The sequence below is a fragment of the Lonchura striata genome, chromosome 18 (genome assembly GCF_050655825.1).
Source record: "Lonchura striata isolate lonStrDom1 chromosome 18, ASM5065582v1, whole genome shotgun sequence".
NCBI classification, from domain to species: Eukaryota; Metazoa; Chordata; class Aves; order Passeriformes; family Estrildidae; genus Lonchura; species Lonchura striata.
In genome coordinates, this window is record NC_140720.1 from 4,785,705 (window position 1) to 4,811,496 (window position 25,792).

The following is a 25,792-nucleotide window of genomic DNA, read 5'->3' on the forward strand; positions in this document are numbered from 1 at the left end:
TGCTTAGACTATCTTTCCACATTGAAAAATCAGAGACAACACCATAACTGAGGAGGGCAAGTGATCTCTGGCCACATAACTGAAACTTTGAGTCTGATCCCATAAATTTAAAGTATAGAAAAACAACCACATTTCTTGGGAAAAGAACAAGAGCCTGTGGGTGGTTTATCATTCACATAATGACACAGGCAATTGAGATTAAGAGCAAATGCCTTCTGCATTTGGATCCTCTGCAGGCTTTAAACCACTTTACTGACATCACAGATAGTAACAAGTTACATTTTTTTGCATGCTAGTTATGACTTCAGTACAGACTAGTAAGTGATTATTAACATTTTACTAATCTCTTTTATTTTCATTTTGGAAATAGCAGCAAAAGGACAATCTGTGCAGCCAGCAGCAGCAACACTCACTCAGACATGGACACTGGCTATCTTTGGCTCAAAATCTGGAAATAACTCATGGACTCAGCACTTGCAACCTCCCCATCCACCACATCCCTAATACCTTCACATCCTGCCTTTAAAAAGATCCTTTTTCACACAGCTGTCTGAAAACATCACCTGTCCTGATGAAACTAAGCAAAATACCTGGCAAGGCAAAGCACAGCATCTAAGTGACATGTGCTGGTGCTGCCTGAAAGCCATTCACAGCCAACAGATACAAGGTTCCTGTTTAAACAAAGCAAATATACACACACATATTGCATTCATTAACTTCACAGAACAAATACTGGGTTGTAAAGTTCAATACTCTGAGGTTGTGTGAGGACAAAAGCATCTGTACAAGCTTATGCTGGCCTTCTGTGTGCCTACATTATTATGATATTGCCTTTAACTGTATTAGTCTCAGAGCACATTTTCCAAGGGCTACCTGGCAGAATGAGTGGGCAGAAGGGAGGCTGCTGCCTAATGGACATCCAGTGAAATACTTCAGCACAGGGATGGTGGCTTTATATACTGCATGCTACTCAAATCTTATTCTAAAGACAGCATTTGAATGTTTTCATTAACTTTTCAATAATACCTACAATACTGCAACTGCACACTTTACAAGAATTAAGAAAGTATCTTTATCATTCTGACAATATTCCCATTTTACAGATCATTAAAATAAGAACACACAAGGCAAAAGATTCTATAAGCTTCTCATACTCACATTAAGAGATCTAGAAGTGATTTCTCCCCACTATATTCTGCCTGTACTGTACAGCCCTTTTACATGACCAACACACAGCACCTGGTGTCTGCACAGTGACTTAGGAGTATCCAGCATTTCTCTACATTACAACACAGGAAAATTCACTAGAAGTACAGAAAATTATGTGTAGCAAAGATGGGGATTAAGTGGATTTGCCTTCTCCTTTTTTGCTATTCCCTACTCCGTTTCAGACACACTTCTTAATTCATGCAGATAGCAAAACTGTATTCCAACAAACAACTGTATTATCATTATGAAATAAATCATATATTCCCACACTGCACAGCCTCCCTTCTATTTCTTTCGAATACTAATATTTTTCAGTCCCCTTCTCCTCATTCAACCACCCCCATCTCTACATTTATTGTACATAATTCTGCAAAAATCTGCATTTTGCACCTTCTGTTTTAATCCAGTGCTGCTTCCTCTGAGCTGGGAGGAAAGAGGAACTTGGTATCAGGAGAACAGAAAGGGAATTTTCTCCACTCACATTTTTTATCCAAAATCAAACCAGGGAGGAATGCAGGAGCCCCAGCCTTCAAATTACAGAGAAATCCTGTTTAGCTGAGGCTGAAGCATATTCACTGCAGGGATTATCTTTTACATTTGTACTTAATGCTGATTTGACCAGCACTGAGAAGATTTTCACAAGGTTTATCAGAAGCACATCCTTGGCAGAAACATTATACAATAACAGATCTCAACTTTGCACAAAACAGCACTATAGGTCACTAGATTATTTCTTTTCTAATTTATCATGAACACAAGGAAGTATTTTGCCCAATTTCTAGAAAAGATGGAATTGTGTTGGCAGAACCTTTCTCTCCTCGACAGCACCCAAAAAGTCCGACTGTGAAAGACATCTACCATGGGAAATTTCAACCCAAATAATTAAAATCTGGCAAACAATAACCAAGTGAAATGAGGAGTATGTCATAGTGAGCATAAGGTAACATAATAATAGGTGGTGCTTCTGCCCCACCTAAAGTTTTTGGCTCCTTCATAGAAAATCTTTACGTAAACAATCTTTCATAATAACTGGTTAACAAGGAATTTAAACTCCATATACCTCTATGTTCACACTGATTTTTAAGAATAGAGTTTCTCACACTTACCCAAGATGAGGGCATTTTAATTGAAATATTGTCCCATGGTTACCATTTTATCCCCATAACAACATCACCAATTACTTACTTTAAAAAAATGCATTAGAAAAGTAATTTAATCTTTGCTTCTCTTAATGAAATTTGCCAGAGAAAAACAAAGGGAAGAATCAGCACTGCACAACCAGGCAGCTCTCCATGCAGCAGCACCAAACTACAGGACTCAAACCTCAAACTCAGATTTACAGAACAATATCTATATTCTAAAAGCTGGTTTAAACACCATGATCCACAGCTTTCCAAACTATGCCTTACTTGTGTCAGAACATCTCTTCTCAGCACTTGAATATCAGAACATAGCTTTGTTCCTGTCTCTGCACTAGTGTATAGCAATAATTTTGACCAAAAAATGAACACTACCCATCTTAAGGACTTACCCAGTCCTGCAATTCCTAATATTATTCTCCACTGAGTCATACAGTAGTGCCAGAAGTCCTCTCTGAGAAATGCCTGCTCTATGATATAGTCACATCTGTATCGATGTGACTAAACATGTGTCACCTCATTTTCAAAATGCCAAGCAAGTGCCAAACTGTGTTCCCAAGGAATACAAAGAGGAGTCATAGAAGATTCCCAAGCATCATTCCAACACAGAACACATATCACTAGATTTACAAATACATTTCAGAAGTTTAAATGGAAAAGCACAACATTTTCCAGTGCTCATTGAACCTGTCACTCATGCAGCACTGTCTGCAGAGAGCACTTGACCATAGTTCATTTGCCAAATTCACCAATTTATTCAGTCTCCAAGGCAGAATCAAAATTAGCAGTTCCTCTCAGTCTCATGTTCAATTCACAGCTTCATCTAATACAGCTGTATTTGGATTTCAGAAATAAAAGTGTTTTTAAACTAGGAAATTATTTATCACAGCATATTCCCATTTCAAAAACCCTATGCAAACTCTTCCCCACCCCCAGCAACTCCAAAACTCAGTGGCTCAATCCACATTTTCTCTTCTAAACAGGATATTGTAGCAATGCTGAAACAGTCTTCCCTCAAATGTCAAACTTTCACACAAGAACTTTCCCCACCCCTGACATGACCAGATACTGGGAGCACCTCCTGGGAGCAAATCTAGCTGAAAATACAGCTTTGATCCCTAGGGCAAATGCAGATGCTACAGGTATCACAGTTTTACAGTTGGATAAATTGGGAAAAAATAAAAGCCCCAAGTTTATTTGCTGTTTGAGATGCAATATATGAATCACTCTTTCAATCCATTCAAGATACAAAAAGATTGCAAAAAATCTTCATGCTGATTATCAGGTACATTGCACAGGTCACAAACTGAGCACAGGAATCAGCCAGAACACTGTGGCATAAAACAGAAAAAAATTCTTTCAATATACCTCAGCCTTCATTGCAGCTTTATAATGAACTTTAATTTATTATAGTAGTGAATAATACTGTGACTGAGTTTTTTGTTATGCATTTACACAGTGCTTAGCACAAAAGGGTCCTACCGTAACAGATTTAATAACACCATCATGCCACCCACAGATCCTCCAAACACATCTTTCCCCAAACCATGCCTATTATGTAACTGTACATGGTATTTTTGTGCACAGTTTTGAAAGTTCAAAGCAGTAACTAACCCTCCACCACTAAAAACTGCTATCTTTGTTGTAAATAATCTTTGAGATTCATTTTTACATGATCATGCTTCAAATAGTTCAGCATAATATAGCTAAGCCTAGTTTGGGGACTTGTCTTGTCACTCTGTATTTTAATTACATTAACCTTTCTGCGTATGGATAATGCTTTTATACCATCCGTGTTTCCTCTCCTCAAATACCTGACCATGGCAGCACCAAGAGGTTCAATTTTTAGACTCTTGCAAGAATAGAATATGGATTCCCAAGTTCTCCCCTCACAGCAAACCCTACAAGCAACACCACGACGTGTACCCAGAACACATTTCCCAACAGAACTCGCCCTCCTCATTCCTTTTGAAACGAACATTAGTGATTCAGTCACGTATTTGAAACCCCACTTAAAGAACTGCATCAGCAGGAATGAGCAACGACCCTGCTGTGGTTAACAGCATAATCCTGACAAAACTTGGGAAGCAGAGGAGCGGTGTCTAGCCCAGCCAAACAAATATAAACAAAGCTACAGCCAAGTAATATCAGTCAGTTCAAACGACAAAACAAATGTCCATTCCAAATGTGTGAGTGTCTCAAGATATGGCCAGAGCACAGTTACCTCAAAACCATTCGCACAAACAACTATAATCAAAAACATCACTGGAATAAAAGACCCAAAGCACTGCCTTAGCACAGATTCCAAAGTTTGCAAAAAACATTCCCCTTAAAGACCTCCCCATGTAGATAATGAGAGATAGCCAACAAATTCTGGCTCCCAAGATAGCAGAGGAGTAGATGCAAGGCAGCTATTGTGGCTGGTCCAACACTATTTGGGAATCCCAGCCGAAGGGGAATTTAGTTGAGACCCATGAAAGAACATTACTTGGGAACAGAGGCCAACTGCCCATCCCTGTCCTCCCAAAATTACCCCAGGATAAAATTAAATTCTCGCTTTAAAAAAAATAGAGATTACCTTATATTAAGTGAAAAAAAACATAGGGAAGAAGTGTTATTTTAGGTGGTGCCAAAACCACTATGCTTTTCATTTGTGGCATTCTCCATTTATGATGTCCACAAAGATTTGTTACCTTCTTGGTTTGCTGAACCCACTAAACATTTTCCAGCAAATTAAACACTTGTGCCACATTACTAACAACCAAGATTCTCGAAAACAGCTCATGTTACAGACTTCCCTCTTGCCAGTGGGGTCTGAAGGGCTATGAAAGACCTTTTAAGCATATTTAAGCACCATAATTTTTAGTGTTTTGATGAATACAGTATTTTTGCTATATATAACTATGGGGGGAAAAAAAATCCAGACTGTGAAATTCACAGACTGAAAGATCATTTCTAAGTAACACTTACACTAACTACCATAAAACCAGCTCAGACGAGTCCACACAGTGCTCACATTTCTATCCTTCACTTCCTGCCGCTGCAACATTCAAAATTTCATACCAAACACAAACCTACTGTCCTTTTTCTTCCAATATTTCATCATTACAGCTCCAAGAATCACTAGCCTTACTACTGCTTACAAACAGGAGCATGCAACTTATTTCTCCAAACCATACATAAGCCAAAGATACAAAACTTTCACCTCAGACACAGCATTCTTCATGCAAGTGATATTTCCCAGGACTAACAGCAAGAAATGGTAAAACAGCTCCCAGTCACATCTCCAAAATATATGTCTACATAACATCACTTACAAAACTTCTTGCTACCAGCTCAGCAGCACTGTGTATCCACTGCTTCTTGAAAACCTGTGTAGTTCAGTGCTATTAATTCTAAATTACCTACCTGCTACAGTTCAAGCCTTCTAACATCTGACAAAGACTCCATGACACTCAGAAAATCTCACAGTTTGTATTCATTTGGAAATAGGATGCGGCCACAGTCACCAAACTTTGTAGTCATGAAACGGACTCTCTCAGAGTAGTAAAATTACATTTAAGGAGAAAAAGATTGAAATCTATCATTTCTTATCTGGCTTTCCTGTAATAAGGCTGTAATTTGGTATTATGGAGGACTTTGAGAAAAGACTGGATAAATAACCAGTCCATTTCTAATTTACAACAATGAGTGAATTTGCATATAAAATTATGGAGGAATATTTGGGTATTCCATTATAGCCCCATTAAGTATCCTTTAACTTCAACTGGCAGTGCAATAGAAATGCAACAGAAAAACAGATTGGGTAATTACAATCTCCCTGCTTCAATTCCCAATTCCTTCTTTTTCTATAGTAATATTCACTTTTCTGTGTTTCTCAGACATGAGGGATTGTTTCTGTTGGAAGCCCCATGTTGTAAACATTTGTGTGAACAAAAAAGCTCAGTAAGCAAGACTGTTTTGGAATAAGGAACCTGAGTCACATATCAGTGTCACCATAATGCAATCCCCAGAAGCTGACCTGTTCCTGTGGAGCAGCCTCTGACCTTGCAGACTCCAAATTTCCTTGTCTATGAAGTTTAGTTATTTTCTCCCACCCCAAAACATCTGGGGAAAACAAATGTTTATTTTCCCAATCAGTATCTGCAGAAGACCAAGAGAAGACCAAGCATTCCTTACGATTTCTTTTTCATTTCATACCAATGGTGTGTGGATACTTTTGAAAAACCAGCCTCTTTTACAACATTCTCTCTTCCTTGTTGAAAAAGAATGGCAACCACAGAAGTTTGCACTAAAGGGAGGAAGAAATACAACACATAAAGTACCATGTCCTTAAATATATGTCATTGATACATATAAACACAAGTGCTGCCTTGCTGCCAAAGGCCACGGAAGAGACAGCAAGACAAACAAGAATGAAAAAGGAAGGTTTTGTTTGTTCTGAAAATCTAACTCACAATCCTTCCATTTATGGTGGAAAAATAGATGTACCTTATAGTGAAAATGAGATTTTGCCACAGCATCTCAGCAAAAGAAGTGAGAAAGAATTCAACAGCTGCAATACGAGCAGGAGAGGGTTGGGATTACAAAATTTGGAATTTTCCCCGCCATGATGAACCACTGGCAGCGTTGCACAGAGAGGAACACTGGGGATCTGCTTCCTTCCAGGAAGAAAGCTTCAGCAATGCCAGGAGAAACGTCAGGACAGGACTGAGGCTCGCTGGGATTCTTGGCCTGCTGATCCCCCAGGCAGGGGAATTCCAGCTGTCCAAGCACTCCATCCCTGAGCTGGAGCAGTGGCACACCACCCTCCCTTCTCCTGCTCCAAGCCAGCTCCCACAGCTTTCCCCAGTTACTCAGGTTGTACACAGGGGATGGATTTAAATTAATACCAAAGACTTTTTTAATTTAGATTTCACTCCTGCTACCAGACCTGTGAGGTCCCACTGACCTCAGGAGGGGGATGCCAGTGAGGTGAGAGATTCAAGGGCTTTAATAACCTGAATTGCTCCAGCAATTGTTTCTGCCACTACTAAAATGAAAACACCAAGAATAATGTTCAGTAGCAAATATAAGATGGTAGTAAATAACAAATAAAAATAAAAACATACCAATACACTGAAAGTCAGAAAGGATATGCAGCTATAAATGCAAAGGGGATTTTACTAAAAAAAACAATTACCAACAATGGAGAAAATATTTCATCAGCCTATGAAATTAACAGAGTTGGAAAACAGCATTAATATTATTGCCCAGCTCCTACACAGGCTCTTTCATCCACAGGCGTCAGGACTCCTCACAAGTCAGTAAGATTCACTATCCCTATTTTAAATTCCTCCAAAAGGAGGCACAAACAGGTGAACTGATTGCATCAGGCTCTCCACATCCCTCAAGCACTAGACCTGTACCTTACCCACCCAGGAATATCCCCTCTTCAAGCTTTCCAGACACTGTGACTTACATCTTTGGAGATGAGAATTTCTCTACAAATCCAGGTTTTGAGCAGAAGTTCTGTCCAAACCACAGCCCTTCTTCTACAGCCAGATCTATTCACACTGATCCCAAAGCCCAGGAGGAACTTCTCTGAAACCAGTGAGATTTTACAAAAGAAAAGGATCCTCCATGACACATCAAGAAGCAGAACTGGGACAAATTCGAGAATAAGATGCTGCTTCCACATTTCCCTTTAAGTTTTAATCTGATAGGAAGAGGTAAAAATAAGCCCCCACACAAGCAAACAAAAAAATCCCAAAATAGACAAAAAAACCCCAACAAAATCCGCTATTACAACCTTTCAAGTCTTTAAGCCATGACTTAAACAAGCCTCTACCACAGAAAAATTCATCTGGCTCACCTAAAAAGGCACAGTGCCTGTATGAATTAAAAGAGGGAAAATACACACTATACAATTCTTAAGTCCAAAAAAATCACAGAGGTGAAGAGTGATAAAGGAAATGTCATTTCAACTAGGAAAAATAAAGAAGTAATTTCTGCTTTCAGAACAAATTACAAAGAGAACTCAATTTATCAGTAATAACACATAAAATGTTCCTTCACTTACCAATAAAGAAAAACTGCTCTGCTAATTAAAGTTCAACAAAAAAAAAAAGCTTAACTCAGCTTCTGCCACTTACAGTTTCGGCGCTGTAAAAGCCAAACCTACCAAAGTCTGATTTACTGGGTTTGTACCACAAGGAGGTAGAGGGAATGTGGTGGCCCCTTGTAAACTTTCCCCTCTTCAAAGTTTGAACTGAATGTTCAAAATCAGCTCCTCCCTACAGATCTGCCCAGCACTCCCAGTTTGTCCCCAACCCAAAAGCTTTGCCATTTAAAAGAAAACAAAAAAAAACCAAAACAAAACAAAAGAGTTTTCATTTACTATCTGCTATGGTTCAAAAGTACTGAATCAAACCAATTTAACATACATTATTTAAAGTCACCCTGATCTACCTATCAGCCTTAGAAAATAATGCAAACTTGCCAAGTATCACTATCATATTTTTTTATTTTCTATAAAGGAACATGCCTTTTCTTATATAAAGAATGACAGGTGGTGTATTTTATCCTTTGCCTTGCTTCAATTACACTAATTATTAAGAACAACATCATCAGATGATGTCAACAATCCAAACCATCCCAACAGGACCAGCCATGGTGATACACTTAATCTGTCAATGGGGATATCCATTTTCAGCATATTTTTCTGTCTCACAACTGAATTATTTTGTTTTTACAATGAAAATTGAAATGTGTTATTTTAAAACTTCCTCTCAAGCTCGCTTTACCTTTAATAATGCAAAAATTCTATTACCTTGTTAACTCTTACTCATTTTGTCATTAACTGGGAAGCAGCCCTGCAACTGTTTCTCAGCAGTTATTTCTTAATTTCCATCAGTGATATGTTTAATCATGTTACCCTAATCGAACAACAATTGCCTAACAAAGCACTGAAGCCAAAACAACTGCACTCCCTTTAACAACAGGACAAGTACCACCGCAGGAAGGGTAACACAGATCCTTCTCCTGACTGGAGATGTGCCCTAAAAATACATATATAAGTGTCTGCTGGAAGGGCTGTGTTGCAATGTGCAGTAGAAACTCTCCTGTTTTCAGTTTCAGAGCTGATCCACGGTATAAAAGCTTCTCTCAAGACCTGTGTTAAACCTCCCAACTTCACTTCACTCTCCCTGCCAAAGCCTCCTGCAGAAAACAAAAACATAAGCTCATCTGCCCACCCTTCAACCGCTCCGAGGGGGTAATTTTACAACAGCTGTTAAATTCTTCCCATTTATTTTTCCATCGCTCCACAAACCCTACCTACCCCATTTTTTTTTTTTTTTCCACGTCTATTTCACCATTGTTATTTTCTGGCCGTCTCTCCCATCCCCTCCCGCCCCGCCCGGTACAAAAACAAAGCTGCCTCCCGCCCCCCTGCATCCCCCCCGGAGCACCCCCGGCTCGCGCGAGGCATCCCCGGCCCTGCGGCCCGGCCCCCGGGCCCGGCCGGGCGCGGGGCCGCTCCGGCCGCCCGCGGCCCCGGGGAGCGCGGCGGCGCCGGGGTCCGGCCGAGCGCCCCGCAAACAGCCCGCGAGCGGCGGCCGCCGCAGGCCCTCCGCGGACACAGGGCCCGCTCCCGCCGGCACCGCGCGGCCCCCGCGGCCCGCTCCGCCCGGCCCGCCGGCCGCGGCGCCCCGCGGCTCCCCTGAGGGCGCGGCGGGGCCGCGGGCGGCCGGAGCGGGCCGCGCTCGGTGCCCGCGGGGGCGGTCGGGGAAGTCCCGACTTACCTGTCATTACTTTCTACGCCATCTTGGATCCACTTGTCAACGTCCCACAAAGCATTGTGGGAAAGGCCGGCCCTCCCCGCGGCCCGGAAGGCGGAGGGCGGCGGTGCGAGGGGACGGGACGGGAGCGCGGGGACTGGGGCAGCAATGGGGCCCGGGTGGGGACCCGGACGGAACGGCGATGGGGACAGGGTCGCGGTCCGGCACAGGGGATGAGGATGAGGACCGGGGCCCGGGTGGGGACCCGGACGGAACGGCGATGGGGACAGGGTCGCGGTCCGGCACAGGGGATGAGGATGAGGACCGGGGCCCGGGTGGGGACCCGGACGGAACGGCGATGGGGACAGGGTCGCGGTCCGGCACAGGGGATGAGGATGAGGACCGGGACCCGCGGTCCCCTCAGCCCGGCGGCCGCTGAAGCGCAGCCCGGGGTCCCCTCACGGAACAGCATTCGGGGCCACCTCCGCTCCGCCCACGCTAGAAACCGGCGATTTCGGGGGGTTTTCCGTGTTTACTTTATTTTTTCTCTCTGTTCTTCCCCTTCCCTTCCCTGGGCTCGGAGCGCAGCCGCGGAGCCCGAGGGTCGCTGGCGGGGCCGGTACCGGCAGCCGGGGGGGCCGGCCAGAGCCCAGCACGGAGCCCACCCGTGAAAAAAGCCTGGAAAGTACTTCTTCTCATGGTTTTTCTACTGCGTAAGTTGGATTTTTTTTTTTTTTTTTTTTTTTTTTTTGGCCGGTTTGGTTTGGGGTTTTTTATTATTATTTTCCTGTGGGTTTTTAAAGTTCCTTCCGTCAAAGAAACGTGAGGAGGCCGGTGCGGGTGCCGCGGCTGCCGCAGGTGCTGGAGCAGCTCCCGCTGTCGCCGTGTTTTCCAAACCCATCAGCCCTGCTGAAGGACTGCTGGTAAACGCGTTGCTGGCTGCTCATGAATCCCAGAAATTGCTTTGCATAACAGTTTTATTTTCATGGAGTAATCTTCCCTGTTAGCTGTGTTTTCAGACTCTTTGGCAATCAGTACTTAATACCTACGCTGTTTTGCAAACTGGCTTTTTCAAGGCGTTACCGACTTAGCTGCTGTGAATGGGTGCCCTGTACTCTGCATAGGCTGTTGTGCTTTAGGGCAAAGTGGACAAGAAATTGGGGAAAAGCAGCTCATTTCAGGATCTTAGGAAAATTTATCACCAATACAGTATTTCAGTGGTTTTTAAAAACTTTTCCTTCCCCTTTAATTGCAAAAATATCCAGATCATTTTAGTATTGGATCTTGCTGTAAAATGTATTTACATTTATATTTAAATTTACATCTAAAGCCTCGTAACTCTTTGAAGAATAACCACCAGCCAAGCCTCTGATGCATTGCCACTGCAAGAAAATACTTGTGCCCAAGAAGGTTTTCAATATTCATCAGTAATGCATTTATAAAGAGAGAGCTCCTTGCAACAATGTAAATATAGGAGGAAATAAATCTAAATAAATCCTTTGCATTTGCCACCCAGTCTTAAAACAGTCTACTTTTTAATTCAGCTTCATAACTAGCTGGGAGTGCAGTTGTGCTGTCACTGAGGAGAGTGTGGGTGGTCCCAGCCTCAACCCAGGAGATGCCATTTCAGGATAAAACCCTCCTGTGGAACTTGCCATAGGCCATAGCTGTCCCTGCTGCCAGCCTGACACCTTTCCTAGTGTTGGGACTTGTACTTTCTGCGAGCACTGTGCAAGGAACAGGGACCAAAGAAAGCTGAAACCATGTTTAGGATCCAACTCACTTTGTGTCATTCAGTCCAGGTTGTGGAAATGGAGTAAGTCCTTTTACTTTTGAGGCCAGTTGTCTTTGGTTCCTAGTGAGCTTTATCTTACTGGTCTTTTTTTTCTGTTAGAAAACTTTTCTTCAAAATAAATAATTAGAAAAAGCAGTGGAAGATAGAATTATCAATGTATGCATATTTTTAGATATAAACATATCCTCTGAAGTTCAATTTGGAGAAGACAGAAATTTAGTTTGGTTTATTTTTCACATAAGCTTTTTTTGAGTACATTCATTCTGACAGTATTTTTTTTATAACGTGCTAAGAAAAAAAAATTGTGTGGCAGTGACTGAGTTATTGGAGGATCTGTTCAGTGACAGACCCCATTCTTATCACTCTCTGTCTCTGATGATTTAAAGTTCCAGATTGGATATACTAAGAGGCACAGGCTGCTGTGAAAAGGTGGCAACTGCCCTGTAGGAACAGTCCAGAAAGGATCTGGGGAGGACCATGGGAGCAGGGGAATCCCAATGGGTAAAACACAACATGGAGACATGCCCTTGCACCCACTGCTTTTAATGATCTTGTTACTTTAACCCCTTCAGCCTCCATATGAAGGAGGTTCTAGTCTATTTTGTGGGCTGGTCAAGTGTATTGCATGAACCTTCAGTGGAGATGCCAGAGGCTGGACAAGGAGCCAGCAGCTCTGGGATGGGGGTGGCTGCCAAGCACTGCCCTGTTCAAGCAGAGCCTGCAAGCTTGGAACAACTCCCCTGTTTCCATGAGCTGTCCCCTCCAAGCTCTTTCAAGGTCCTTGTTACCAGATAGAAAGATGAAGACTTTCAAAATTTGGTCCAAAACAAATGGGGCTCCAAGGGCTCATTAACTATGGAAATTCTGCTCAAGGTGAGAAACATATCATTTTGCTTAAGGGATGAAATCCTAAATCCAAACAGCCTAAAAAAAATGAACTTGACTTTAGAGCCACTTCTGTGGTAACATCCTAGGAGGCAGAGAATGGCCCAGGAACTGGTTACAGATTACCTGGGAAGAAAAAGACTTCTTGTAGCTTTCACTGATATGGTTCAACACATTATTAAAGGATAATTTAACAATAAGATTATTGTTATTATCTCTTATTGTAAGGTTATTATATTCCTACTGCTGTGAGAGGAACTCAGTATCTATCTATACGAGACATCTCTTTCTCTTTCCTTGATGTGCATTACTGCAGTGGAAGCTGCAATTTTGCCTTCCAGCCTCTGCTCTCCAACACATCATTGACAACCCCACAGGATGAGCTGACAGCCAGGCTGGGACTGAGCACTGGGCAGGGCACAGAACCAGATGTGTTACATGTTGACTACTGCCTTGCATTTCCAGCATTGTCCAGACTTCCTACATTCCTGGATCCAGTGGGATTTCATGGCAAGAGGAGAGCTTGCAGTGCTAGACTTCTGCCCAAAGAGACTGGGAGCAGGGGGTGACATGGAGTCTGGGGGGAGAAAAGCAACAGTGGATGTTGGAAATGTAAAAAATACCAAAGGCATAATGGGGAAGCACAAGACAGTGACAAAGACAAGGAATTCCCACTAAGCATCATGAGACTTGACAGGATTCAGATCCTCAAAAGCCTAACAGTGATATTTCTAGGGACTCATTATAATGATAAAATTTTCAAAAACCCTCCAATGAATGCAGCAATATCAAATTCATTTCCACTTGTACATTTTTTAGGATTTTGAAATATTTCAAATCTGAAAATAGCGATTTCTCACTGGATGTTCAGAAAGCCCACCCTGCCAAGGAAGCCCTAACACATCGTGTCTCCCTACCCTTCAGTCAGGATTCTGTAAAGGATGCTGGCTCACAGGGTTCCCCCTATTCTACGAAGCTAGGAGCCATGCCCTGGTCCTTGAAGAATCCAAGCTCCTTGCCAAAAAACGGATTTGAAAACCTGGTGCCACTCAGGGGTGCTAGGCTCCCTGCCATGAAGCAGAGATCTGAGCAGGGCGCTGAAAGGTGTGGCACAGATTCTGGCAGAGTTGGGAACTCAAACCCTCACTTGCTGCAGGCCTAATGGAGACTTGGTAGCCAAAAAGCCTTGAAGCTCTGGCTCGCCCATGAGCTGCACGCTTGGAATCACAACTGCAGCTTGGTTTCTACATTTTCAAAACAAAACTATTCTAATTATTTGAAACTTATACTGCTACTTTTTTCTTTCTCTTCTGCTTTCACAGGAAATTCAGAAGATCAATTTCCATTCTATGCTCAAGTTCACTCCCATTTCTGGGAACTGGTATTTCATGAATACAGAAATCTCAATTTGCAATCAGCTCCACTCATAACGTCTAGTCAGAATACAGGAAAAACCATTACAATTAACATGTAAGAGTAATAAGGACATAATAGAATACATTCAGCAGGGAATTGCCTCCCTGACCCTGCAGCCCAACATCCCAGCAGGCTTCTCAAACAGTTCGTTCACCCCTGAGCAACAAAACAACAGGAGGCCTTTCTCAATGGAAGTGCCAGACAGATTGCAGCAACAGGAGCAATGTTTTTATTGTCTTAGCACACTGGACCTTTATAAATTTTTGAACTCCCTCAGAAGCAGCAATCATGGGAAAGTAGTAGAAGTGAAGTGGTTTAGCCTCTGCCACAAACAAGGCAGTGGTAGACCTGGGATTAGATAGCAACAGTTCTTAAGTCTTGGTAAACAATAAAGCAAACTCTTTCTAAGCAGCCATTAATGTCTGGTTATTAGGCTGAAGAGTAGCAAGTTTTGATTTTCAAGTAGCAAGCATGAAAATTCCCCTGGAATTCCTCCAGAGTCCTCTAATGAACAATGATCTCAACTTTAATCTTACTTCATAATTATCCATGGGTAACATTTCAACGTGGACTCCTTAAGCACATGTAATTTCCAGAGCAAGTAATATTCAAACTAATTCATTTCTCCTTTGATCCACAAAATGAGAGCATTGAGAAGTAACCAGCAACAAGGGGATGTTGAGGGTACACAGACAGAAACTACAAAGGTCAGCGTAATGTGATGGTTTGATCCCACACTGTCAAGATCAAAGATCTTCAGTCTCTGTTCATTTTTTTAAGAAGCTGGCATGACCTTTGAATTGCTCATGGAGGACTTATATCTGACATGTATCTGCATTCTTGAGAGGAACTAGAACCAAAAATTTAGAGCTTTTTTCCTAGCAACCTGAATGTGACAACCTTTTTGAGGTAAGCCTCAAGAGACACTTCCATTTTCATCAATAGTATGTTCCACTCACTTGGAGTTACCCTATAGCTTAATAATTCTAGAGTTTTGTTTTAAAACTTCTATTTTAACTTTGTGATGTATAGGGAGGGAAACCCTGAGGGATTCTTGCTTCTGGCAACAAGTACTCAGAACACAGCAGAAGTCTCACTCTGAGGACAGGGAGGCAGTCTGCCTTGGGCACTATGTTCCAAACCAAGACTAAGGTGTTACAACTGTGAACAAAAATCTCTGAATTTCAGATTCAAAGGCAGAGCGCTTGATCATTGTGGATCTTAGGCACAAATACAGACCATGAAAGTGAACTTTCATAATCCTTCTGTGCTGACTTTTAATGAGATACCTGAGCTGTTGAAAGATGAGAGTTCTCCTATGTTCTTTCTAATAGTGACAGAAAAAGGTGGTTGTGAGGGGAGAGAAACTTCCTCTCTCCAACAAACTCATGCTCTAAATGTAGCCAAAGGTAGCAGGGAGGGATAAAGCCTGGACAGAGAGGGAGGAGAATCTGCAAGAAATCCAGAAAGAGCCAGGGAACCACTGAAACATTCCACTCTAGGATAAAAAGGAAAAGAGGGCCGGCTGGGAAAACCAGACTAATGTATCTGGTAGAAGCATCAGAGGCTTGGGGTTGATGATTCCAGACCAGACTTCAACTGGAAGGAAAATGTTTATGACAAGAACAGGGAGAGGCAAGTTCCTACTTCCCCTGATGACCCATTGTTCCCCTCTGATAGCTCTTGCCTCAGATTCCAGATGATACATTATTTTCTAAGCTATTTTGTCCATTGTTCTGACAGCAGCCAGTTTTGTTCATGCTGCTGAAACCTCCCAATGGCCAAAACATCCCATGCTCAGAAATAGTGATAAAATTTTAAACAACTTGTACAACTGGGATTAGAATACAGTTTAGGAAGTTAGATGGTAAATATTCTGTGCATTCTGAATACTGCTCCTCTTCCTTCCCTTACTGGTAATTCAGCTGCCTTTTTGTTGTTCAAATGCAGTGAGCTGGATTGGTAAAGCTTTTAAAGTTCTGAGCCTTCCAAAATACATTCCCAAACTTCCCATTAGCTATGTCCAAAGTCAGCATTTCAAATGCAAATCACTGCTTACAAGCTTCCATCTTTTCCTGTCCTTTCAGACTTCCCTCACTCAAAATCCCTGTTTGGAATTTCCCAATTTCTGTGTATTCACATGAAAAGAGCATTAGTCTGAATGAAGCTCAGTGTGCTTGTAAAGAGATGGGATTTATCTATGTCTCAGTATATCATTTACAATGGTAGTCTTTACTTAATTAATTATGAACTGAATGGTTAGGGCTAGCATTAAAAATCATTCTAAACCAGAGCAAATTCGATAGAAGTTCCATTGATTCCTACTACACTATTTGTTCTACTATTTTACTTCCTTATAAAAACAGACCGGGGGTAAAGTCCACAGCTCCCCTCCATTACAAGGAGGTTAAAGTAAATAACAGGATATTATCTGCTCAGAATATAACACACCCATGATGAGAAGCAGCAGCTTCCAACTACAAGCTTAGCTAACTGATTCATTGCCAGTGTAGCCCTTATAAATTGTACCAACAAAACAGGCAAAATGAGTGACTTGTACCAAGCAAACAAAGGTTTAGATACTTACTCATGCATTGATTGCTCTGGCAGTTCATAATTAATTAACAAATTCTAATGTAGTACCAAATTGTAAGAAATAGCATTAGTCTTAAGCATAAATATAATTTTGTTCCAAGAGTATTTCGACGTAACTCTACACTACAGTCATTTTAAGTTACCTCTTTGTAAAACCCTAGGATTTTATAATTTACAGTATATCCTCTCAATCACAGCCTCAAAAATAGTCCTGTAATGAAATAACCACAGAATTATAGACAGATAAGGGTTCACATTGAAAAAAAGAAATCATGAGACTATTAATATACAGGCAATACAGTTTTATTCTTTCACCAATTGTAGCAAAAACATTTAACAACTGAATGAATAATCAAGGGAACTTAATTGTCAACAGGAATTTCAGAATTATGTTCTAAATTTTAGACCAGGAAGGCTTGACAGGGAGAAAACAAACCATATACACACTTGTAATAATAGTCTCTATTATGAAGATTTAATGCCTTCTTTAAAAGTACTGAGATTATTGAGGCACCTTACTGTAGGTTATGGATCATCTCTTCTTTGGCAATGAGATGTGTGGTTTTGTTAACTAGGGCCATGAGGGAGTTGAGCTTGTGAGACCAGTCATTGAGTATATTGTTTGGGTCCTTAGGCCTCTGGAAATTGATAATTCCTGCCAGCCTGTCTACTTTAGCAAAGATGGTTTTATTAACTACTAAGTTAGACAAGAACTCCTCCGATTCCTGTAAAGACAAACAGCACTAAGTCAAGAAAACAGTGAAAACAGCATTTTTACCTACAAACCACCAGAATTCCTCCCAAACAGCATGAAAGCACCAGGAACAAGATTTTGTTTATACACAAATACAGCAGTAACAATATTGTGCTTTAAAAAATGCAGGATACTTTAATATTACACATGCTGGCATTGCAAGGTACTAGCACAAGCTGTTAAAAAAAAAAAAACAAACAAACCTTTTTGTTTTCAATTGACCTATATCTGATTATCTCTCATAAAATTAAAGTGTAATATACAACTCCAATAGACTTTTACACTTTGGAGTACTTGGCTACACAGATACCAGAACAAGGCTTGGGAAAACCCCAGTAAATTACTGACCACTGTGAAAAAGGGCTTTTCCTGAGTTTGTGGGAAAAGCAGATTCCATGAAGAGGGTAAAGCTTTTCATTTGCACTCAAAATACCAGGATGTGTCATTCCCCTTGGAAAGCTCTTGAAAACACAAAGGGAGGTGACAGGAAGACCCTTCCACCCCATGTTCCCAAAGTGCCACCACCCATGAACAGGGACATTTACAGGTGAAGGACCCTCTCTTCAGTTGGTTTTCATCACTCATTCACAAGAACTTTGTAACACTGAAACACCAGACAAGAAGCTCCAGCATTTACACAAGACCTTGAACATAAATGAACTTCTAAGAGCAGCTTTTGCCTTATGGGCATGTGCATCATGAAACTGAGTTTAAGGTTTAATTAATAGTTTTCTAACTCCCATAAAGGCAGAAAATTAAATCAAACAAGAACATTACTCTGCTGAATATTCACATCTCTGCCACAAACACATCCCATTATGAAAGAAGGATAAGCAAAGCAAGACTTACATCAACTGAGAGATCCAGGAGTTGTGCCATTCTCTTCATTGTAATTCTGGTATAATACTTAGCCATTATTCTAATATTCTGGAATAAAAGTGTTCAGAGTAGAGGGTTATGTGCAAAAAATAATTGAAGCAGGCTGCAAAAATATAAAAGTCCATGTTAAAAGATTAGGAACTGTAGTGCTCTAATGGCAGTCCAGCTTGTGGGATGTGAGGGATTGTGAACAAAAAGCTCTTTTGCTGGTAGAAGGTATAAAAGTCACTACATGATAAATTATTAAGAAAAGAAATCAACCAATTATGAATTTAATACAAAGCAAGACTTTCAGATTTATGCTTTATTGAAACATGAATGCTGAATCTCATTTGAGTGCAATATGCTCTTCTTGGTGGCAACTATGCCAAATATAAACATACAATAAAGATATACAAGCAAATAAAATCTTGAAATACAACACAAAAGAAAAGACACCTTACCTGCTGATTTATTAGCTACTTTTTTCTCTTCTTTGTGATTAAAACATGGCAAGCAGAAAGCATTTTTAGCTGAGGCACTGAGTAAACAGCTGATGTTTACAGATACTTACATGTTCCACAACTCTGTTCTTTAAATCTTTCCATCTTTTTTCACCTTCCTCTGTACAGCCAAAAACATCTGTTGCAGGACTGTCAAGGGATCCTTCTCTTAACTCCTTCCCATATTCTTCAACTAGGGCACTCCACCTCATCAGCTCCATGGTGGTAAATAGTTTTAGGAGGTCTCTAAATGGTTTAGTATAGTTGAATTACAATCCTGTCTTAATAAGGCCTGATTCATACTTAAAATAGATCAAAGGCAAAATTTTAAATGTTTTATTCTTATTATCATAAATAATGGGGGCAGCTAAAGTCAGATTGTTTTTGTAACAAAGATCTTTCTCTTACAAGAGACATTTATTTTCACATAGAACAATCATGACACTTTTACAGTATGCCTAATGCAGCATTAAATTCAGAGTTGCTTACAGCAGACAGCATAAAGAGATTTACTTGCACTGTTAGGGAGAGACTTTTTAATCAAAGAATACTTACTTATACTTGGGGATTTCTTCTAGCTTTTTGTCACTACTAATTCTGTGCACCAAATCAGACTGTTCATTGTCATAAGGTGAAAGAATAACATAAAGAACAACACTCTTCAGTGCCTGTTGAAGAGGAAAGTGTGTTTTTTAAAATTAAACAGAGGAATTGCCAAAACAGATACAGAGCTTAGAGTTTAATATGTAAAAGATTTAAGCTCAGTGTATTAAGAAATCAAGGTGAAATTGATGTCATCTCTCAGAAATGAACTGTGGTACATTTAAATTGACACAGGTTAACCAAAATTCTAGTATTTAGAATAAATACATGAAGAAAAACAACTTTTTGTATGTGAAAAGACATCTGTACTGCACACACAACAGCACCACTGCGACCACACTTACACAGCTGTTTGTAATCTCTGCACTTGTATGAAAGAGTTTAGACATTCTCAATTTCTAAGGTAACAAAATAAAGATACTCATAACAAACATTATTTTGAAATCAACTCTATCCTATCTGTTTTCAACTAACCAATTTGTTAATACAGCCATTTAAGTAAAAACAGACCGATGAGCTGTTTCATCCACTATACACTGATGTGGTAAGAAATGGGTATTTGTCACATGGAAATACAGTAATTTTGCAGTATAAGTTTTTTTACCTGTTGCCACTTTTCACTTTCAGCTTGGATACAGGGAGTGTCATAAATGGCCCTGTAGTGCTTACAGATGGAGAGGTAGGAGCCTTCATGTTGATCCAGCTGGATCATTAAGTTGTAATATTTCAACTTTAATTTCTGAAACAATCAGAAAGTCAAATTAACACAGCTCCATGACACATAAATGAAATTCAGCTGAACCCCAAAAAACAAAGGGATTTAAATAAATACACTTGGACCTGAAGAGAGGCAAGTCAGATTAAAATTTGGGTGGGGGAGGGAGAAAGAGTGAGAAATCATCCAATTACTTACTTCTGTGTTTTCTTCTTGAAAAAATTTTGTATTAATTTTTTTGCTGATAATTTGAGTCCGAATATAGTCTTTTACAGCTAGACAGAGTCTCATCTGCTCCAAGATAAATTCTACACGTTCTTTTTTTTCCATTGAACCGTAGGTTTCCACCTGAAATGAAATTATAACTACTTAATATTGTCAAAGCCAAATCAGGTGAAGGCTTCACTGTGCCAGAAGAGTGGGAGGATGTCTGGAGAGGGAACACACCAAAACAAAACAACAGAAGAAAAGCTATTAGAGAGCAAGTGAAAATGGAATTAAGGTTATTCTATTTTAATTATCGCCCCCACTTACAGCAAAGAATCCACCAACACTAAACTCAATGCACTAGGTACAGAATTGAAATCTACTTTCCAAGTAGGAGATATTCTATGTAACCCAACCATGAGATTAACAAAAGCAGTTAAAACTGAACTGCACTTTCACTAATAACAGCTCATCTCATCCCAGGCATTTCTGCAAGCATACCTGATTCAGTTTCTAAACAACCTCAGAACAGCCAGAATTAATTGCTATTGCTGATGCAATTCTGAGTACAAAGGCGTTACCTGCAACTCCTGCAGAATCGAGGCAGCCTCTTTCACCTCCCCATTCTGTTCCTTTATTGTTGCAAGTGTCTTTGTCAGGCGAGCACGTTCGATTTCCACATATATCTGAGGGTAGAAGGAAGTTTATAAACATTGAAATTTTCTAAAGAGGAGTGCAATCTCTGAGACTGCAACCCCACTGGGAAATACACCTGATGCTGTCATCATAGAATCACTTTATTTGTTCTTTATCCATCCACTACACTGATGAAATACAACGGATACCTGACATGCCAAACTTGTTTGGCCCAAATTAATCTAAAAAATAATGTCTATACTGATTTATGACTCTTTCAGCAAACACAAGGGATATGCACTGAGAATAAAGTATTGCATATTTCGTCTCTTAGAATATATCAAACGATTTGGGAAGTTAAACTTTAATGGTTCATGTGTAGTAAGCACTACACTTTGAATTATTCCACTTACTCCTAACCAGCCATTAATCAAAAATACTTGATTACTAACAATTTAGACTAACAAACAGAAGTCATAAAATTGACACAAATTTGCCTAATTCACAATTCTTTCTTTTCTTAAAGCAAAAGGAATGCAATGTAAGTAACTCACTTGATATTACCATCTGGTTATCATAACTATATGCAATACCTTGCTAAGTTCAGGAGAAATTAATTTAAACCTGCCCATTTCCCCAACAAATTCAAATACATAACATTTTAAAAAGTGAAAAGGAAATGGCATTTTAGAATTTTGAAATGTGTTACTAACTATATAAATAACACAACCAGATACCCACATCATAGGAACATGACCAGTGTTTGAGCATATGATTTAAATATGGAAAATATCTCCAGTCTTTTGGAAGGAAATAAACTACATGGCTTCTCAGGGTAATTTTAAAATTAAGTTTTAGTTTTAGTTGCACAAGATTAAAAAATAATGCTAAGAAACTATTTTTTTAAACAAGGCAAATTTTTATTCTACATTTTAGACATTGAGTCTTAAAGCCTTACTTTTCCTTCTGTGACCATTCGCAATGTGTCAATTAAGCGCAGTTTGACCGGTAAATCTGTGATTTCTTCAACATAAGTGCAGCACTGCTGGACCATTTTAGCAACTGCCTAGTGTGAAAAGAGAGGGGAAAAACATACTGTGGTTTCAGATTTCTCTAATGAAGTCAAGCTGCAACACTCAGAGGTAAGTAATAAATAGCTTCACATCACACTGAAGAGACTCATTTCAGCAAAGAGCACACAAGACACATCTCCCTTTGATTCAAGATGATGTGTACAATGATACTATAGACTGATGCTACAAGGCAAACATGATGCTGTTCTGTTGTTTTTTCCATCTCAGTTTTTCCAGTATTGAAAATAATCCATGCCATGCAGCCGTATCCTGAAAACCAACTCCTATTCTGCCAAATCCACAGGATTCACATGGACTGGTAGAACTTCTCTGCCCTAAAACTGCATGGCTGAAGAGACCTGTACCTTCTCTTAACTGTGTGCACTACCCTCTCTCCTTGGAACAGCTGTAGATTCCTTAGGAAAGAAAGGAAGAGGGAAGATTTCTTCCTTTAGTAGCAAGCACAGGTATGGAAATGTGCACTTCCAGTAAAATGCTCGCAAAGCATTTCAAAAATTATTATTAAAATACCTACTTCTAAAAAAAACCCAGAATTAAACTTCAAGAAATGTCTTCCTCAAGAAGTTCCTCAAAATTCACCTGGAATGATGCACACCTTCAGCTACAGTGTGTGCAAGACAAAGAACTAAACTGTACTCCTACTTTTACACACACTAGTGATGATCCTGCACACTAAATGATAGGTAACCTTTTCCTTCCTAAAGCAATGACACCATTAAAATTACCTGTTGCTCAAACTGAACACACAGAGTGCAATGAACTTCACACTTCCTTAAATACAAGTGCTTGATGCCAAAGTATGCCAGTTTCAAAAGCAAGCATGCAAAGCACACATTTCATATGAGCACAATAAAATGCAGTAACTCTGTTTAATATACATCTGAACATGAATAAGGAATACATATTGACAAGAGTGCAAAAATGAACCACCATCTTTACACAGAAAGTCCCTACACACATGGGGGAACCAGATAGGTAATACAGCTCCAAAATACCGTTTTATTTTTTATTTCAAACTATTAAATTCACCTGTTTTAACTGACTTCTTCTCTTTGATAGAAGAATAATATTTTCATTAAGAGCATCCCAGTCTTTAGCTTCGTAACACATTTTCACTATGGCAACTAAGATTCGGGAAGTGGAGACCATGTCAGAAGCCTGAAACAAACCAAGAAGGTGTTAGAGATGGGATCAACAACCTGCAGCCTTCCAGCACAATGGGGAAAAATTCCTTGTGTCTGGTCTCACTAACTTGCTTTTTAGAAAAAAGAAAGACTGATACTCCAAGGATACTCCAAGTCCCTTCACTTTAACCCAGTGGAACGTGAGGTGTGCAGCACATCCCAGCATCATCGTGCACTACTCACCGTCCGTGTCTGTTTTTCCAGGGAGAGAAGGTTTTCAATGACTTCTTGCAATCTTCCTTCCTAATAAGACAGGTGAACAATTATTTCCATGAGTTAAGAACATAATTCAGTTTAAAATGAGAGTAGTTCAAATTTCCACATAAATAAAAATACAGACCAGACTCCACACTAATTTTGAAGTCTTTTTTTTTTTTTTTAATGCATGCATAGCACTTTAAAAACATGGTTTTCTACACAGAGATAAAACTGGAGAGATACAGTTTCATTTTTGCATAACACATGCTCTAAGTTGTCTGCCTTGGGAGAGAAACCTGGCAAGTTTCAGACAGGTTTGGTGAGCTCACTTTCACTGAGCTGCATGGAAAACTCATTTCTTCTCTGGCCAAAACACAGTTTTCAGCTAGATCAGATAAGCAATTAAATACCTTCACAAAAAAATTCTTCTCCTATTACTTTCATCCATATTCATATTTTAATTAAAGTTTATTACACAAAGCATTAATTACAAGCTTTACAGGCTAAGCATGGAATTCTAATAGTTCTGGTTTTGGAGAGGTCTTGACAAACATATTTGCCTTTGTTTAGAGGAGTGTAAGATACTACAATGTACTTTTAGTCCTAGGTTGCAAATCCCAACAAATATCTAGTTTAAAAAAAAAAAAAAAAAAGTTGATATGGGTGAGTTTGTAACAACCCATGGCAATGGCGGGGCTGCAAAAAACGGTTATAAACTAGAAACAAAAAATTGTTAGAAAATTACTAACAAACCAAAGAAAATGAAATTTGTTTCTAAAACATCCCAGCTGAAATATTTTAGACTACATACAATGGTTTGTCAAGGATGTGGTCTTACTGCCACAGAGTTTGTATGTATTGCACAATGAAACATGGCCATGTCCATTCCATTGCAGAGCTGTGCCTGTGGGATAAAATCCCTGCGCCTGCTCTCCATATAATAATCTTAAAATAATCTAAGATGTAACTTATTTATCTTAAGGCTACTGTCTTCAGAACTGTACAACATGTGTGTCTTTTACAATGAGATGTGGATCAAGCAGAGCATTTGCAGCATGTAAAGTGTCAGATGCCATCCTACCGGGCCAACAAACCACAGCCACTACAGGGAACCTGTGGCTGCCCCATCCCTGGAAGTGTTCAAGGCCCATTTGGACTGGTGGAAGTTGTCCCCTGCAGTGGGTGGAATGAGATGAGCTCAAGGCATCTTCCAACCCAAACCATTCTGTGATTCTATACTTCTGTCTTTTCTGAGATCTGAGCTGCACAAGAATCTCCATGCCACAGAACTTTTTTATAAACCACCGATGCTCCATCACTATGACCCCACGTGGAACACCTCCTGCGGTCACGCAGGGCGTGCACAGGCGTTGTTTACTGAGCCGAAGGAGGCAGAGACAGCCCCAGAGCCCGTCCTGGCTCTGTCCCTCCGTTCCAGCTCCCTGGGGTTCGCATGTTGCCGAATTTAAGGATGACCATCGCTGTCTGTCCAACCTGACCCAGGACTGTTACACGAAGGCAGCTCTGGTGCACAGAGCCCCGGGATGAACTAGCAATTTCGCGTCGCAGGGCCAGCACGAAGAACCACGGCCCTTGTGGCGGACCGGGGCCCTCTGGTTCCCTCACTCGCGAGGTTGCGCCCCGAAACCTCGTCCCTCTCAAAATCACAGAACAGGCTGAGCTGGACGGAGCCCACAAGGATCATCGAGTCCATCTCTTGGCCTTGGTTTTGCACAGGACATCCCTAAGAATTCAAGTATCTGAGAGCGTTGTCCAGACCTTCCATGAGCTCTGGCAGCATTGGGGTTGTGACCACTGTCTTGGAGAGCACTTTCAGTGCTCGGCCACCGGCTCCCCTCCTGCTCGCTCTTCCACACAGCCCTGAAACGGCGGAACCGTTCGCTCCTTCCCCTCCTCAGCACGGCACGGAGAATCCGCGGCCGGACCCGCATCGTGGGGCAGGATGCGGCCGCCTCCGCGCGCGGCCTAGCGCGCCATGACTCAGCCCGTCCGCCCCGCCGGGCTTCTCTCCCCCCTCACCTGCGCCAGCCGCTCGCACTCGGGTAGCCTCTGGTCCACGGTCGCGCTGTAATCCACCTCCATTTTGACGATGCGGCCATCGGCCCGCTCCGCGCCGCCCTCCGCCATGTCCGCCCGTTCCGCCGCCTCAGCGCCCACCGGAACCGGCCGGGCCCGCGCGCAGGCGCGCCGGGGGCAGGCCCGGCGAAGGGCCCCGCGCCG

The 25,792-nt window shown here is 41.0% G+C and overlaps 2 protein-coding genes and 1 long non-coding RNA gene across 9 annotated transcripts in view; 1 reads left to right on the forward strand and 2 right to left on the reverse strand.

The window, feature by feature from the left end:
- HELZ (helicase with zinc finger) overlaps positions 1–10,264 on the reverse strand; it is an 86,031-nt gene extending 75,767 nt beyond the window's left edge. For 2 of the 6 annotated variants that reach the window (XM_021537167.3, XM_021537158.4), the window contains exon 1: positions 10,133–10,264. Coding sequence is in view for 2 of the 6 variants with exons in the window: in XM_021537177.4 (XP_021392852.2) it covers positions 10,133–10,139 (7 nt within the window). In the remaining 4 variants the exon portion in view is untranslated. Of the gene's footprint in view, positions 1–7,809; positions 7,932–10,132 lie in introns of all 6 variants that reach the window. The other 4 variants (XM_085556680.1, XM_021537177.4, XM_085556681.1 and 1 more) reach the window with 4 other exon arrangements.
- On the forward strand, positions 10,218–11,619 carry LOC110474197 (uncharacterized). The gene is made up of 2 exons (XR_002466039.3): positions 10,218–10,821; positions 10,912–11,619. It is a non-coding gene; the product is annotated as an uncharacterized LOC110474197 (long non-coding RNA).
- A 5,467-nt stretch (positions 11,620–17,086) lies between these two features.
- Positions 17,087–25,736, reverse strand: PSMD12 (proteasome 26S subunit, non-ATPase 12). 2 transcript variants are annotated; one of them, XR_014949298.1, is made up of 11 exons: positions 25,592–25,736; positions 23,537–23,596; positions 23,199–23,327; positions 22,034–22,141; positions 21,021–21,125; positions 20,431–20,580; positions 20,122–20,256; positions 19,470–19,582; positions 18,986–19,160; positions 18,403–18,535; positions 17,087–17,524 (listed from the first exon to the last, which is right to left on the reverse strand). XR_014949298.1 is itself a non-coding variant. In XM_021537279.2 (11 exons), exons 1-11 carry the CDS (start codon positions 25,697–25,699, stop codon positions 17,315–17,317), a joined length of 1,371 nt encoding a protein of 456 aa, XP_021392954.1. In that variant the 5' UTR covers positions 25,700–25,736; the 3' UTR covers positions 17,087–17,314. The 2 variants fall into 2 exon arrangements, 1 of the variants encoding a protein (XP_021392954.1); XM_021537279.2 differs by having other exon boundaries at positions 18,403–18,480.
- Positions 25,737–25,792: the final 56 nt, after the last annotated feature.

Coding starts and splice junctions, on each gene's coding strand:
- PSMD12 (XM_021537279.2), bottom strand. CDS start 25,699: ATGGCGGAGGGCGGCGCGGAGCGGGCCGATGGCCGCATCGTCAAAATG. Junction 23,328..23,536: donor TGGAAAAACAGACACGGACG/GTGAGTAGTGCA, acceptor GGTTTGTTTCAG/GCTTCTGACATGGTCTCCAC. Junction 19,161..19,469: donor GAAGAAATCCCCAAGTATAA/GTAAGTATTCTT, acceptor TAAACCATTTAG/AGACCTCCTAAAACTATTTA.